The following is a 12,663-nucleotide window of genomic DNA, read 5'->3' on the forward strand; positions in this document are numbered from 1 at the left end:
ATTTGCCACTCATTGGCTGGCATTTCTATGCCGTAGGCTGCACTATTTCAGTGTTATCAGATGCTGTCAGATGGAAAAACCATGAGCAGTAGCGTAACACACACTGGAGGGAAACCAAATAGGCAGCCTCTATCTTATCCTGCTAATACCTGCTCACTGTGAGAACATTACAGGAGCAGAGCCTTAATGACTTTTACCGTATTTATAGTACTGTACCATGCTAAGTTAGTGCTGATTTTTTTGTTTGCACAGCTCATATGCAGCATACTGCTTAACTTTCATAATATAAAGCAATAGGAACTTTGTTTTAATGTGTTCTTCAGTATCTGTTCTCTCTTTTCTAAATAGTTTCTCATTCTGAAAGTGGCATGCATGTTAACACATGTTATGTTAAACTACAGTGCACATTCTAGTCTTTAAGGAGCATTTGTTTGGCTGGCTGGAAAATGCTGTCTGTGTTAAGGTGAACACACTATCTCAGTGCTTTTGAATCTATGGTATTATCTATCTTAGATCTTTCTCTGGTGTCAAATAAGGTGAAGAAAGGGGTAGGTTTATGGCAAAGTTAACCAGAGTAAGTTGCTCAGTTAGGGGAGAGGGGCAGCAAAGGGGAAAGAAGGGGAATTCCCCTGCATTTCCATCCCATTAACGAAACTCAAGACTGTAGGAACAGCATGAGCTGGCATGGGAGTAGCTGGATATGAAGTCGGAGATAAAAGGACTGAGTCCATTGCCAGCTCTCAGAGCCAGAAGGAAAGAGGATTGCCTTGTTTCTGTTAAGCAAGAAACAGTGAGCCCTGCCCTTTCCCAGTGATTGAAGCATGCTGAAGCAATGGCCTTTCCATGACAGAAATAGAACAGTAGTGCTTGCTTCATCACTCTCCCCTCCTTGTCGTTGTCCCAGATTGCCTGCTGTTCTCCTCTTGACTTACTGTTTTCTTCACACAACTACCCATCTCTCCATTTCCTGTCCTGTTATAAGTAACATTCCTACTTTTTTCTCTAGCCACTTCCCTCACCCCCTTTGGCTCATAAGTGGTTGTCAAAGTCCTGTCCCAATCTATAGTATGGGTACATTGCTGTTGGAATTCCCATGCTACTAAGGTTCCATTATTATGTCTGTAATGGGGAATCGCCAACCTACACCATCAGTTGCACATGCAGCAAGATTGGTGGAGGTGGGAGTTTTTCTGAGCAGCATTCCTACCTCATAGATGAGGATTTAATGTGGTGTGACTCCTTGCCTGGGGTCCCCATGTCAGAACCTCAGAAGGTGGTAACCTTGGGAGAGCAACTTTAAACACTCTAAATCCAGTTTGGACTTCATAAAGTGGTCTTGATAGGAATAGGTTCCTATGGCAGTGTTGTGTGGGTTGAAAGCAGGGTGGTAATTCCAAAAGGGATGGAGAGAGACAGGGTGGGTGACGTAATACTTTTTATTGGAGGAAGGGATGGACTGAGACAGGGCAGGGCAAGCTTCTGGGTAGAACATTGATCAAGAAACTGTAAGGCCTTATGATATCTCTACCCAGACCAATAACAGATGAGCATCAGAGAAATGCCTGGAAATGGATTAAATTGTGCACTTGTAGAGATTTGTGTGTGAAGGGTTTTCCACTGAGCAAAGGGGGTGAACACTAGCTCCATGGAGATGGGAAGACTTATTACATTGCTCTTGGAGGCAAACCATTATTTGTGGGTTCTCGGTGTTCTTGAATGCATGCACTAAAGTGGAGTTACCTATGCCCAAAGGAAAATCCATATTAGTGAATATTGGTCAAAGTGACCAGTTTATCCGAGACCAGTCCAAGTTAATACTTTCATTGTAATTTATCAGATAAACTGCTATGTTGAAGCTACGCCCTTTATAGTTTGTGGAAATGCTGCCATGAGAAATAATGGTGCACACTTAGCAGCTGCTCTAACATTCCATGGATAGCTTCTGAATGATTTCAGGCCCTTTTGGCTAAGAGGCTATAACTGCATTTTTATCAGTAGATTTTAAAATGGCTGTTTATTTCATATGAACATATCAAATATCAAACATCTTTTTTAAGACCCGTTCATTGCTCGCCTAACAGAGCTACATTTTTCGAAAAAGATTTAATGAAAACTTAGCTTCTGTTGAGCATTGCAAAAATCTGCAGAGCACGTACTTAAGTGGATTTTATAACTCATCTTGTTGAGCTTTGCTGCAGTATTAGCATTTCCTAGAATTTAAAAAACAAACATAGCAATTAGTAATCAAAAGAATGTACACAATATAGTCTGCAGTAGCATACCCTGAGCACAGACTTTCCCGTTTTGCTATTTGAAATGTTATGCTCAAAACTTAGAAAGTGGCCTCTGAATTTTTGGGGGTTTTCACTTCGTGAGTTCCAAATTTTAGAAAAAGCTTGGGTCTGTTCTTTTTTCAAAATTTTGAGGATCTGTAACTCCAGTTGAAGTTGATGGAATCTGTGGGTGTGCAGCAACTCTGAAAATTTGGTCTAAATTCAGCACCCAAAGTCAGAAATTTTAAAAGTTGGCCTTGGTACTGTTTTGTGTCTCTTTAGGTTTCAGGATATCTCTCCTCTTCACATGGTCTGCTTTCTGTTTGTGCCGTCATGTGCTAAATAAATATGTGTGTGTGTACATACATACATACATACATACATACATACATACATACATACATACATACATACATACATACATACATATTAAAAAGTGGCTTTCAAGAGTGGAACAAGAGAACCAATTTATCCACTTGGGTTTTTCTGTATACAGTAATCTAGGACTACTCTGATAACTTTTTAATTGAATAAGTTGTCTGCTCTAATGGGCTGTTCTAATAGATCAGATTTATTTGAAATAGTTTAACTTTTTTACATGTGCTGATTTCAGATTGGGTGGGAAGAGTTTTGAGCAAATAAATCTTAGCACATCCAAGGGTGGTATACTGCTAAAGCTCCGTCCTGTCTAAGAGAAGAAGCTGCACTTGTGTCCATTGTGTGCCTCCTCATTTCTGAAAGTACAATTTTTATCCTTAGGAAGAGGTGAATGAAAACTAAAACTTCTAGAGCAACACTAAGCCCCATAATGTTTCATTGAGCTTATTGATTCCTAGAACAGCTCTCCTTGGGTGGCATCTTGGATGGTTTTACAAAAGGTAGATCGTGCCAAACCAACCTGATCTCCTTCTTTGAGAAGGTAACAGATTTTTTTTTTTTTTTTAGACAAAGGAAACGCAGTGGATCTAATTTACCTCTATTTCAGTAAGGCGTTTGATATGGTTCCAAATGAGGAATTATTAGCTAAATTGGAAAAGATGGGAATCAATATGAAAATTGAAAGGTGGATAAGGAACAGGTTAAAGGGGAGACGACAACGGGTCGTACTGAAAGGTGAACTGTCAGGCTTGAGGGAGGTTACTAGCGGAGTTCCTCAGGGATTGGTTTGAGGAACAATCTTATTTAATCTTTTTATTACTGATCTTGGCACAAAAAGTGGGAATGTGCTTAATAAAGTTTGCAGATGAGACAAAGCTGGGAGATATTGCCAATACAGAGAAGGACTGGGATATCATACAGGAAGATCTGGATGACCTTGTAAATTGGAGTAATAGGATGAAATTTAATAGTGAAAAGTGCAAGGTCATGCATTTAGGGATTAATAACAAGAATTTTTGTTTATAAGCTGGGGATGCATCAGTTGGAAGTAACCGAGGAGGAGAAGGATCTTGGAGTATTGGTTGATCACAGGATGACTGAGCTACTAGTGTGATATGGCGTGAAAAAAGCTAATGCGGTCTTGGGATGCATCAGGCGAGGTATTTCCAGTAGAGATAAGGAAGTGTTAGTACTGTTATACAAGGCACTGGTGAGACCTCATCTGGAATACTGAGTCCAGTTCTGGTCTCCCATGTTTAAGAAGGATGAATTCAAACTGGAACAGGTATAGTGAAGGGCTATTAGGATGATCCGAGGAATGGAAAAGGAGACTCAAAGGAGCTTGGCTTGTTTAGCCTAACCAAAAGAAGGCTGAGGGGAGATACGATTGCTCTCTATAAACATATCCGAGGAATAAATACCAGGGAGGGAGAAGAATTATTTAAGCTCAGTACCAATGTGGACACAAATGGATATAAACTGGCCATCAGGAAGTTTAGACTTGAAATTAGACAAAGGTTTCTAACCATCAGAGGAGTGAAGTTCTGGAACAGCCTTCCAAGGGGACCAGTGGGGGCAAGAGAAATATCTGGCTTCAAGACTAAGCTTGATAAATTTATGGAGGGGATGGTATGATGGGATAGCCTAATTTGGGCAATTAATTGATGTTTGCCTATTAGCGGTAAATATGCCCAATGGCCTGTGATGGGATGTTAGATGGGGTGGGATCTGAGTTACTACAGAGAATTCTTTCCTGGGTGTCTGGCTGGTGAGTCTTGCCCACATGCTCAGGGTTTAGCTGATCGCCATATTTGGGGTCGGGAAGGAATTATCTTCCAGAGCAGATTGGCAGAGGCCCTGGGCGGTTTTCGCCTTCCTCTGCAGGGTGGGGCATGAGTCACTTGCTGAAGGATTCTCTGCACCTTGAAGTCTTTAAACCACGATTTGAGGACTTCAGTGGCTCAGACATAGGTTAGGGGTTTGTTGCGGGAGTGGATGGGTGAGATTCTGTGGCCTGCATTGTGCCCGAGGTCAGACTAGACCATCATAATGCTCCCTTCTGACCTTAAAGTCTATGATTCTATGATCTTGTGCTTAGTGACTTGAGTCAATCAGGGGTCCACCACATTACATCTTGTGTACTCCTAATTATTTTTGATCAGTTGACTTAAGCGCCAACAGAATGGCAGAATCTCATATTAACCAAGGCAAGTTTTTAAGCTATTTAATGAAGATGTTAATTGCTGCAAAAAATCCCACTGTTAACTGACTATAAAGATCTGCAGACAGCACCTTGGAAAGCTTTATATTCAGAGTGTTTTAAATTTTGTTTGCAAAATAAGCTTTATTCCTTAAGGAGTTTATCTGCTCTTTTATTTGTAGCCCTAATCTTCACAGCAGCCACTGTGTTGTCATGGCCTCTTGATCGCCTCATCAGGAGCAGGGGTGGGGTATGTCTACACTGCAGCTGTGCCTCTGTAGTGCTGTTAAGAAACAAGGACATAACTAGATGAGCAAAACTGGGTGCTCTTTTTACAAAGTCTTATTGGTCATTCATCCCCAGTGGTAAAAGTGAAGCCTCCAGGGGGCAAAGCTTGAATATATAGTTCCAGTTTTGACCCCATCTCTACAAACAAATGGAAGCAGAAGTGTTTCCACACTGAGGTATGTGTTTTTTTTTTTTCCCCCTGTGTCATGTTGTATCAGCAGCACTTGAGGAACATTAATATATGTTAAAGGTGCTTAGATATTCTGGGCACCCCTAGAGGAACCTAGGTAAGGTGGAGGGTGAAAATTAATAGTTTATTTTAAAGTGCTTTTATGAAATTTTGTAATTTCTGAGGCTCAGCATAGCTTTAGTTGTGAATTAGTGCGTTATGTCTCCACGTGTCATCATGTGCACCTATTCCTGACAGTGTTCTCAATAAGGGTATGTACTTTCACGTACTTAAAAAAATTCTTTCATTGGGCTGTGCATAGGCCAGTTTGTACTATTGTTGCTCAAGACAGAACATTATATTACTGGTAATGTAAGAAAATAAAAAGCATGTTCTAACCCCGCCCTACTGGAACAAACTCCTCTTTCAACTTAGATAATTTTACTGTCATTATTTCCTACTGAAAAGGAAATAAATGATGCAATGTCTTCAAGGTTTTCCTGCCAGTGCAGGTGTTGCATATTTACATCACTGTACCAGTAAAGTTGTGCTGCTTCATAACAGGGATTTCAAGTCCAGTCATGCTTAGCCCATACTAATATTGCCTTCTTAAAATGTAGCTATGTAGAGGAGAATTTAACCTTCCCTTTAAAAGGTTTATAATTTATGTTGTATGAACATTCAGATGCTCATTGGAGCTGGAGAGATCTCTCAATTAGGAAATGAGAATAATATAATCCCATATAATTTATGTGTGGTCGTAATATAAAGTTGTTCTCCGTTTAGATATGACTACTAAATGAGGGCTACTTCTAAACTGCAATCCACAGGGCAAAGAGAATTTAAATAAAATAATTGCCACTTCCATATCCCCTTCTGTCCAAGGACTTCAATGTGCATTGTGAAGATAAACTTACTTGCTTACCTCATGTGCATATTATGAAATTATCACTACCCCCTTTTACAAATGGGAAACTGAGGCACAGATTAAGCACTTTATCCAGAATGATGTGGGGAAATCTGTAGCAGAGCCAAGCCCAGGTTTCCTGCCTCCCAGTCCTGTGCCTTAACCAAAATTATTCTACCTTGGCTTCTAAATGAAGGTATGTTTAAAATAATTGTTTGCAAACCTCTTAATGCAGAAGAGACTAAATTGCAATAATCACTCACTTTTTAGTGAAGTACTCAGGACAACTTTTATTCTTGCTGTCCAAAAACCATTTTTCTAGCTCTTATGAATCTGGTTTTTTAAATAAACTATGTGAAGGGATGGAATTGCTAATGAACTGTGCCCCACCTATATAAAATATTACCTACCCTATACAACTGCCGGTTACCAAGTACTTTTTTCTTTCACTTAAAGAAAGTTACAAGGGAAGAGGGGTTTTTCCAGGAGCAAATGAAGCTTGTACCTGGGTGGCATCCCCATTGAAAGTGCTTGTTTAGGGAAATAATCTGTTTTGTTTTAGGTGTGTAATACCTACAGGATGCAAATACTTTTTATTAAATGAAAGGCTTGACAGCTATCTTTTATTTTGACCAATGTGTTTTTCTTTTGATATGCAATATTGCCCTCTGCTGGTTAATGATGGCTTAAATGAATTTAAGGCTTTTCCCTTTAGATCAAAAGACCTTGATCTAACAAATTATAAGACCGTATTCGGCCCAATGAGCTGATTTAACTGGCTGTAACAGAAGGCAGAATTTGGCCCTAATTAGATTAATTGTAAATACATTCTATGGTGGTTCTGATTTTTCAGATATGCAAAGCACCAGGAGCCTTGTTCTAGTTGTAGAAGTTCTGTGCTTCTAAATATAAATCCCAGCCTGAATCGCCTTACACTATGAAAGTATTTTCACTAGGGGTAGCAAATAATGAATAATTGATTCTAAGGGTCTAAATATTTCACACTTAATGGTAAACATACCCCCCAAAAAATCTGTTTTCACAGGCAAAAATAAACATATGTTTAATCTTGTGTAGTATTTAGTAGACTAAGGAACTAAGATATAATCTTCAGATGCTTTCAGTTTTCAGAAGATTACCCTTCCCCACAAAAACACAGATACTGTGCCTCTCATTCAGTACAAACATTGCAGCTGACAAATAACTTCTAAATGTTTGTGTAAACACACTTGTGTGTGCGTGTGTATATATATACAAATATATAGATTTTTTTTAAATGTCCTGCAATGGCTGTTTTTTATAGTAGTTTTATTACTTGTATTGTATTCACCAGTTGTCTGAATTTTTACAAACAAAATAAAGATGCACAACTGCGAAATCAAAGTAGGTAAAGAATACAGCATTCACATGCAAAGTAAGTTTTAATCTGTTTTAGTATACTATGGAAAACAAATATGAAAACTTAAGTAGTCAACTGGAGTACAGACACGGTCATCAATACAATATCTGGCGCACTGTACACTTGGTATTATTGCATATAGCTAATTGTGAGGAACATTCAAATGCTTCCCGATGTCATAAATCTAGGAAGGGGAAAATTTTTTTCCCTCAATGTATAGTGAAGTGAAACTTGCTGTGCATTTGATTCAGAGGAAGATGAGCTAAATCCTTGTATACTGGAAATAGGTGACACGAGTTAGTGGAGATCGTTTGTATGGTGGGGGGGAATGGGAGAGGTGTTGTGTTTATAGCTTAATGAGAGACAGCTAACTGTATATTTTACTTTTTTAATTAGGGTAAATATTCACATCAATAGTATTTGTTGTTCTTTAGCAGTTTTAACACTGTATATATGTGATGTCTGTGGTGTACAGTTAATGTTGTGTCCCTAGGCGGCGTTACACGAGGCAGTATATAAGGAAATGCAATTTCTTGCAATAAAGCGCTTACTAAACTAGGTTTAAGATTACAATTTCTAGAGGGGTGTAGTTCCTTCGTTGGAGAGAATGTATGAGACTAATCAAAATTCCTCGAGCAAACCTTTAATTCCAGGATAATACGCAGGACTTATGGAAATAAATACTTTTAACTTATTTATAACAGGTGCTGTATTGCTGCGTTCCATATCACAGAGCTGTACTCTGTTTTAGTGTGGATTGCCATCCCCTTCTAGGCAAGAGAGAGGCTTGAGCTAGTTTGGAAACAACCCTTGCTGGCTTTGCTCTTTGCTGACAATGCCTAAATATTTCATATTGTTTTTCCACAGCACGCTAAGCCTTTTTGTGCTTCAGGTGCAGCTGCATCGCTCAGATAAGCCCCAGACAGGGTGAAACCTGTCTTGTGTTGGTGACTTGATTTTGGCAGACCAGGTGTTAAGAAACTTTCTGTGTGCAACTTTTGGTACACAGCAACTAGCATGGCTGACAAGTCAGCTGGCTTCAGTGGGCCTGTGGCAGTTTGCAGTAGCATACTCATGTGCCCTTGACATGGCTATATAGTTTCCCTAGCCCAAATAAGTACCAGAGAAATCTCCTAATGTTTTGTATCACAGCATAGCACCAGAAGTACTAACCAAAGACCTTGAAGGGCTAGGCAGTGTACTCTTTGAAGATGGTCCTTCCCAAATTGCTTACTCTAAATGAGAAGGATAAAGAGAATGTTATAGATAGGGAATGGTGGCACAAAGTAAGTATCTTGCCCAAGGTCACAGTCTGGCACAGCCAGGGTTTAAACCCAGATTTTTGTATCCCAGTCTACAGTTTTAACTAAAGACCATCCTTCAGCACTTCATACAACTGAGGTCTAATAGAAAGAGCATCTGCCATGAAATTCAATAGAAGCCAGACAGTTGGAGCCTATCTCTTACCGAGAATGTAATTGAATTCAATGGGAGTTGATGGCATTTGGCATCTTTCAGAGTACTTTAGTCCACTTAAAATAAAAAGTTTTAATGTGTAAAATGTCATTTTAGAAGCCTGGAACCAAGAGGACTTGTTGGACTTTTCTGCTGCTTTGTTAGGCTTTTTTTTAGTGCTGTTGCTAGTTGATGGAGTGAGCTGCAGTATCTGTATGACACACCCAGACACAGAAAGAAGGGAGGGTAACTGCCGGATAGGGGATTAGGGTGTAAGAGGCTGAGCACAAAATCATGCTGAGGAGTGTGTTGCTGAAGTAGTGAGATTACAGTACTCTGAATTCTGGGTCTTTCAAACTCTTCCTTCATATTGGCTGAATAAAAGTCAAAACTGTTTCAGCCGTGTTAGTCTGTATCAGCAAAAACAACGAGGAGTCCTTGTGGCACCTTAGAAACTAACACATTTATTTGGGCATAAGCTTTCGTGGGCACCCGATGAAGTAGGATCTAGACCACAAAAGCTTATGCCCAAATAAATGCTTTCGTCTCTACAGTGCCACAAGGCCTCCTCGTTGTTTTAGTCAAACCTATGGAATTCTGGGAGTGACAGGGATCTAGCTGGAACAGTTCAGTGTGTCCATGTTTGTGTAGCATATAGGTAGGTAATTTAGCACCTACCCCAGTATTTACAATAGTGCCCATTTTCATTTCAGCTGGTATAAAGCAGCCTTTCCTGAAAGGGGTACAAACATAAAACACCTACAACTAATGGCTAATGCACATTTCTAATGTGTATCTGCTTTCAGATATAAACTATAAATGTGCACCGGAGAACTTTGATGTACATCAAAGGGAGAGCTGTGCAGCCTGTGTTCCTGCAGGAGGGGAGCAATCTCTTACCGAGCTTGCAAAGTAATTTGTTAGGAAATCAACTCCCTTGATCTGCCATGATAGCTTAATTGGTACATCGGACTTTTCCACTGAGTCTGATTTCTATTCTTACCATTTTTTAAAAGGATTCCTCTTAACAGACCTGGTGTAATGAGATTGATACATGTGTAAGAAGTGCCTGTGCCAAGTGCTGCATAGACAGCATCTCAAACGATAGCGTGGACGTGAAACCCTTCACAAGGACTCTAGTTTCTCCTGCAGGAAGCTAAAGATTTGAATTAATGTTTGTTCATTGGCTTTGATCGTGCACAGTGCAGAGCGCGCTCAGCTGCTTTCCATAGCAATGACAGCTGAAGGTGCTCTGCTCCACATGGGATCGAGGCCATTGCATTTGTCGGGTGAAGCCATACTGCCAGGGACCTCCTATTAACAGCACAGTAAAACTTTAGGGAACAGCTTGCCAATTGTGTGCTCTTAAAGTCAATATAACAAACACAGCCAGGTTGCTCCTCCATGTGGAAATATCTGGCTTTTTTATTTATTTTTTTACAGAACTTCTCTTCTGTCTTGCCTAGTGCCTTTCAAATAGGGGGAGGTTTGACTGTTAAATCTATGAAGGAGGCCAAGGCCTAACCAAAACATTGTACAGCATAGACAATCAGTTCTGCCACCTCTATAATACACCAGGTTATAGTCAGGAGTATGTTCAAAACTGCTGTTAAGCTAAATTCACTCAAATACAAGTATGATAAACACATCTGCCACTTGTGTAGGATTTTAATTGCTCCATGTGGCTGAGAGCTGAATTGTCCTGTGAAACCAGTAAAAATTATACCCCATCTCCTTTTCCTGATCCTTAAAATATAATACTCCATATACAACGACGACTTTAAAAAGAAAACAATCACTCCATGTGTAAGTATCTCAGCACTGTTTTAAAGCACACAAGAGTTGCTTAGGTAACTGGATAACAACTGACCCTGGATTACTGTTATTGCTTAATGCATACATAGTGCTTTACCATCTTCAAAGCATTTCCCAGGCATTAACTAATGCAACACACCCATCCCTATGCAGCTGATGCATGAAATAGTGTGGAAAAAACTTATAGAATGTGACATGCCAGTTTTGAGGCATATAAAATGATGCCAAATTTCCTCAAATACTAAGTGATAAAATAATTGGATTAATAAAAAAAACAAAAAAGCTCTTTTGTCTCCTATTCACTTCCCTCCTTTCCTTCAGTATTTTTCCTAATGTATAACTAACTGTTGTTCAGGTCTTCAGCTTTCTTTCCCATTATAGATTTTAGCTTCTCTGTGCCTTTTTCCTCCTGTCCCTGTTTGAGGTTTTTTCCTCCCTCAGTACTGTGATCCTTTCAGTGTCTTTACTCCTAATGTGGTTTTGATATGGTAGCTCCATCAGAAGGGGCTGAATTCTCTGCTTTATTGTATTGATGTTGTCACAGCTAGTGCAGCAAGGCAAATTCACTTGAACTCCCACAGTGGTACAACTTTTTCTTATTTTACTGAACTCTTAATCTTATTTCCATCATGTTTCTTTTCTTCTCTTCTCGTATGTGCGCTCGTTCTCTCCCCCTTTCTTTCTCTTCAACCCTATTTCCTCCCTCCTACTTTTCTTTCTTCTTCAGTTTCAGAATCTCAACTCTCTTCCTTCCCTCCTGAGAGCCAAATTCACCCTCTCCCCTCATTCCTGGAGTCAGCCTAACTGGACTGTTTCCCTCTTGGCAGTAGACAGTGCTTCTCTCTGCTGCAGTGCTTACCCCTTCTGTGGAGGCCTCAGTTAGAGCTGTAGTGGGATGGCTTTTTCAGCTGCAGCAGGGGAAACAAGGAAAAAGCCCTTGATCAGTACGGTGGGGCTCAGCTTGCGTGCTTTGCTGCTTGGGCACGAGTAGCTTGATTTTCCAACAGAATCTGGCAGGATAACTTCTGGCAGGGTGGATCCACTGTGGTAAGATTCTGGAGGGGAAAGGGGGACATTCCCAGACTTTGTGCAGTAGCTCAGAGGACAGTAACATGGGCTGGTGGTAGAGAGTAATGTTATCCTTGTCTTTACCATGGAGAAACTGAGGCATGAAGAGTTTAAATGGCTTGCTCAAGGCTACAGACTGAGTCTATCGGTACCAGGGTGTAACTTAGTGTTCCTGACTTCCAACCTGATTTTCAGTTGTTTCAGGTTAAGCTAAAGCCTTGATGTGCTTCCAGCTCATTTCTCTTGACTTGTCTGCTTTTCAGGTGTGGCAGATGAGGAAGCTCTTGCTGAGGAGTGCAGCCGTAGAGGACAACAGGCCCTACCTTTCCAGTCTACCAATATCCGCCTCCCGAAGTCCCACAAGCCTGCCACTTTCCCCAAACATGCCTATCATAACGATGAGGTGGAAGAACAAGATAGAGCTCGGGTTACAAGCAGCTTGGAGACCCCTTTATATACATCAGGTGTGCACATAAAGGTTAATGAGAAATGTACAGAAAATGACTCAGTTAGTCAAAAGAGAGAATCAAAAACCCAAGAAAGAAAGCATTGCTGTATACTGACTTAATGCTAGCTCCCCAGCAGGTAACGAATGCCAGCTTGTCGGCTTTCATTCTGTGCTCTGCAATTCAGTCTAGATTCACAAATGCCCTGGTTGTATATGGCACATCCTCCAAAGGGGGGGGGCAGGGGGTGAGTATGACCCTGTAA

At 40.3% G+C, this 12,663-nt stretch overlaps 1 protein-coding gene across 13 annotated transcripts in view; it reads left to right on the top strand.

Moving 5' to 3' along the window:
- The window catches only part of DNAJB6 (DnaJ heat shock protein family (Hsp40) member B6), a 90,616-nt gene that overhangs the window by 67,674 nt on the left and 10,279 nt on the right, over window positions 1–12,663 (top strand). For 7 of the 13 annotated variants that reach the window (XR_006176592.2, XM_065582762.1, XM_065582764.1 and 4 more), the window contains exon 9: window positions 12,216–12,416. The exons of 3 other annotated variants lie outside the window; for them this stretch is intronic. Coding sequence is in view for 9 of the 10 variants with exons in the window: in XM_065582762.1 (XP_065438834.1) it covers window positions 12,216–12,416 (201 nt within the window). In the remaining variant the exon portion in view is untranslated. Of the gene's footprint in view, window positions 1–12,215; window positions 12,632–12,663 lie in introns of those variants that run through there. 3 more of the 13 variants (XM_065582760.1, XM_065582759.1, XM_065582758.1) reach the window with 2 other exon arrangements.

The sequence above is a fragment of the Chrysemys picta genome, chromosome 2, assembly GCF_011386835.1.
Source record: "Chrysemys picta bellii isolate R12L10 chromosome 2, ASM1138683v2, whole genome shotgun sequence".
Lineage (NCBI taxonomy): Eukaryota > Metazoa > Chordata > Testudines > Emydidae > Chrysemys > Chrysemys picta.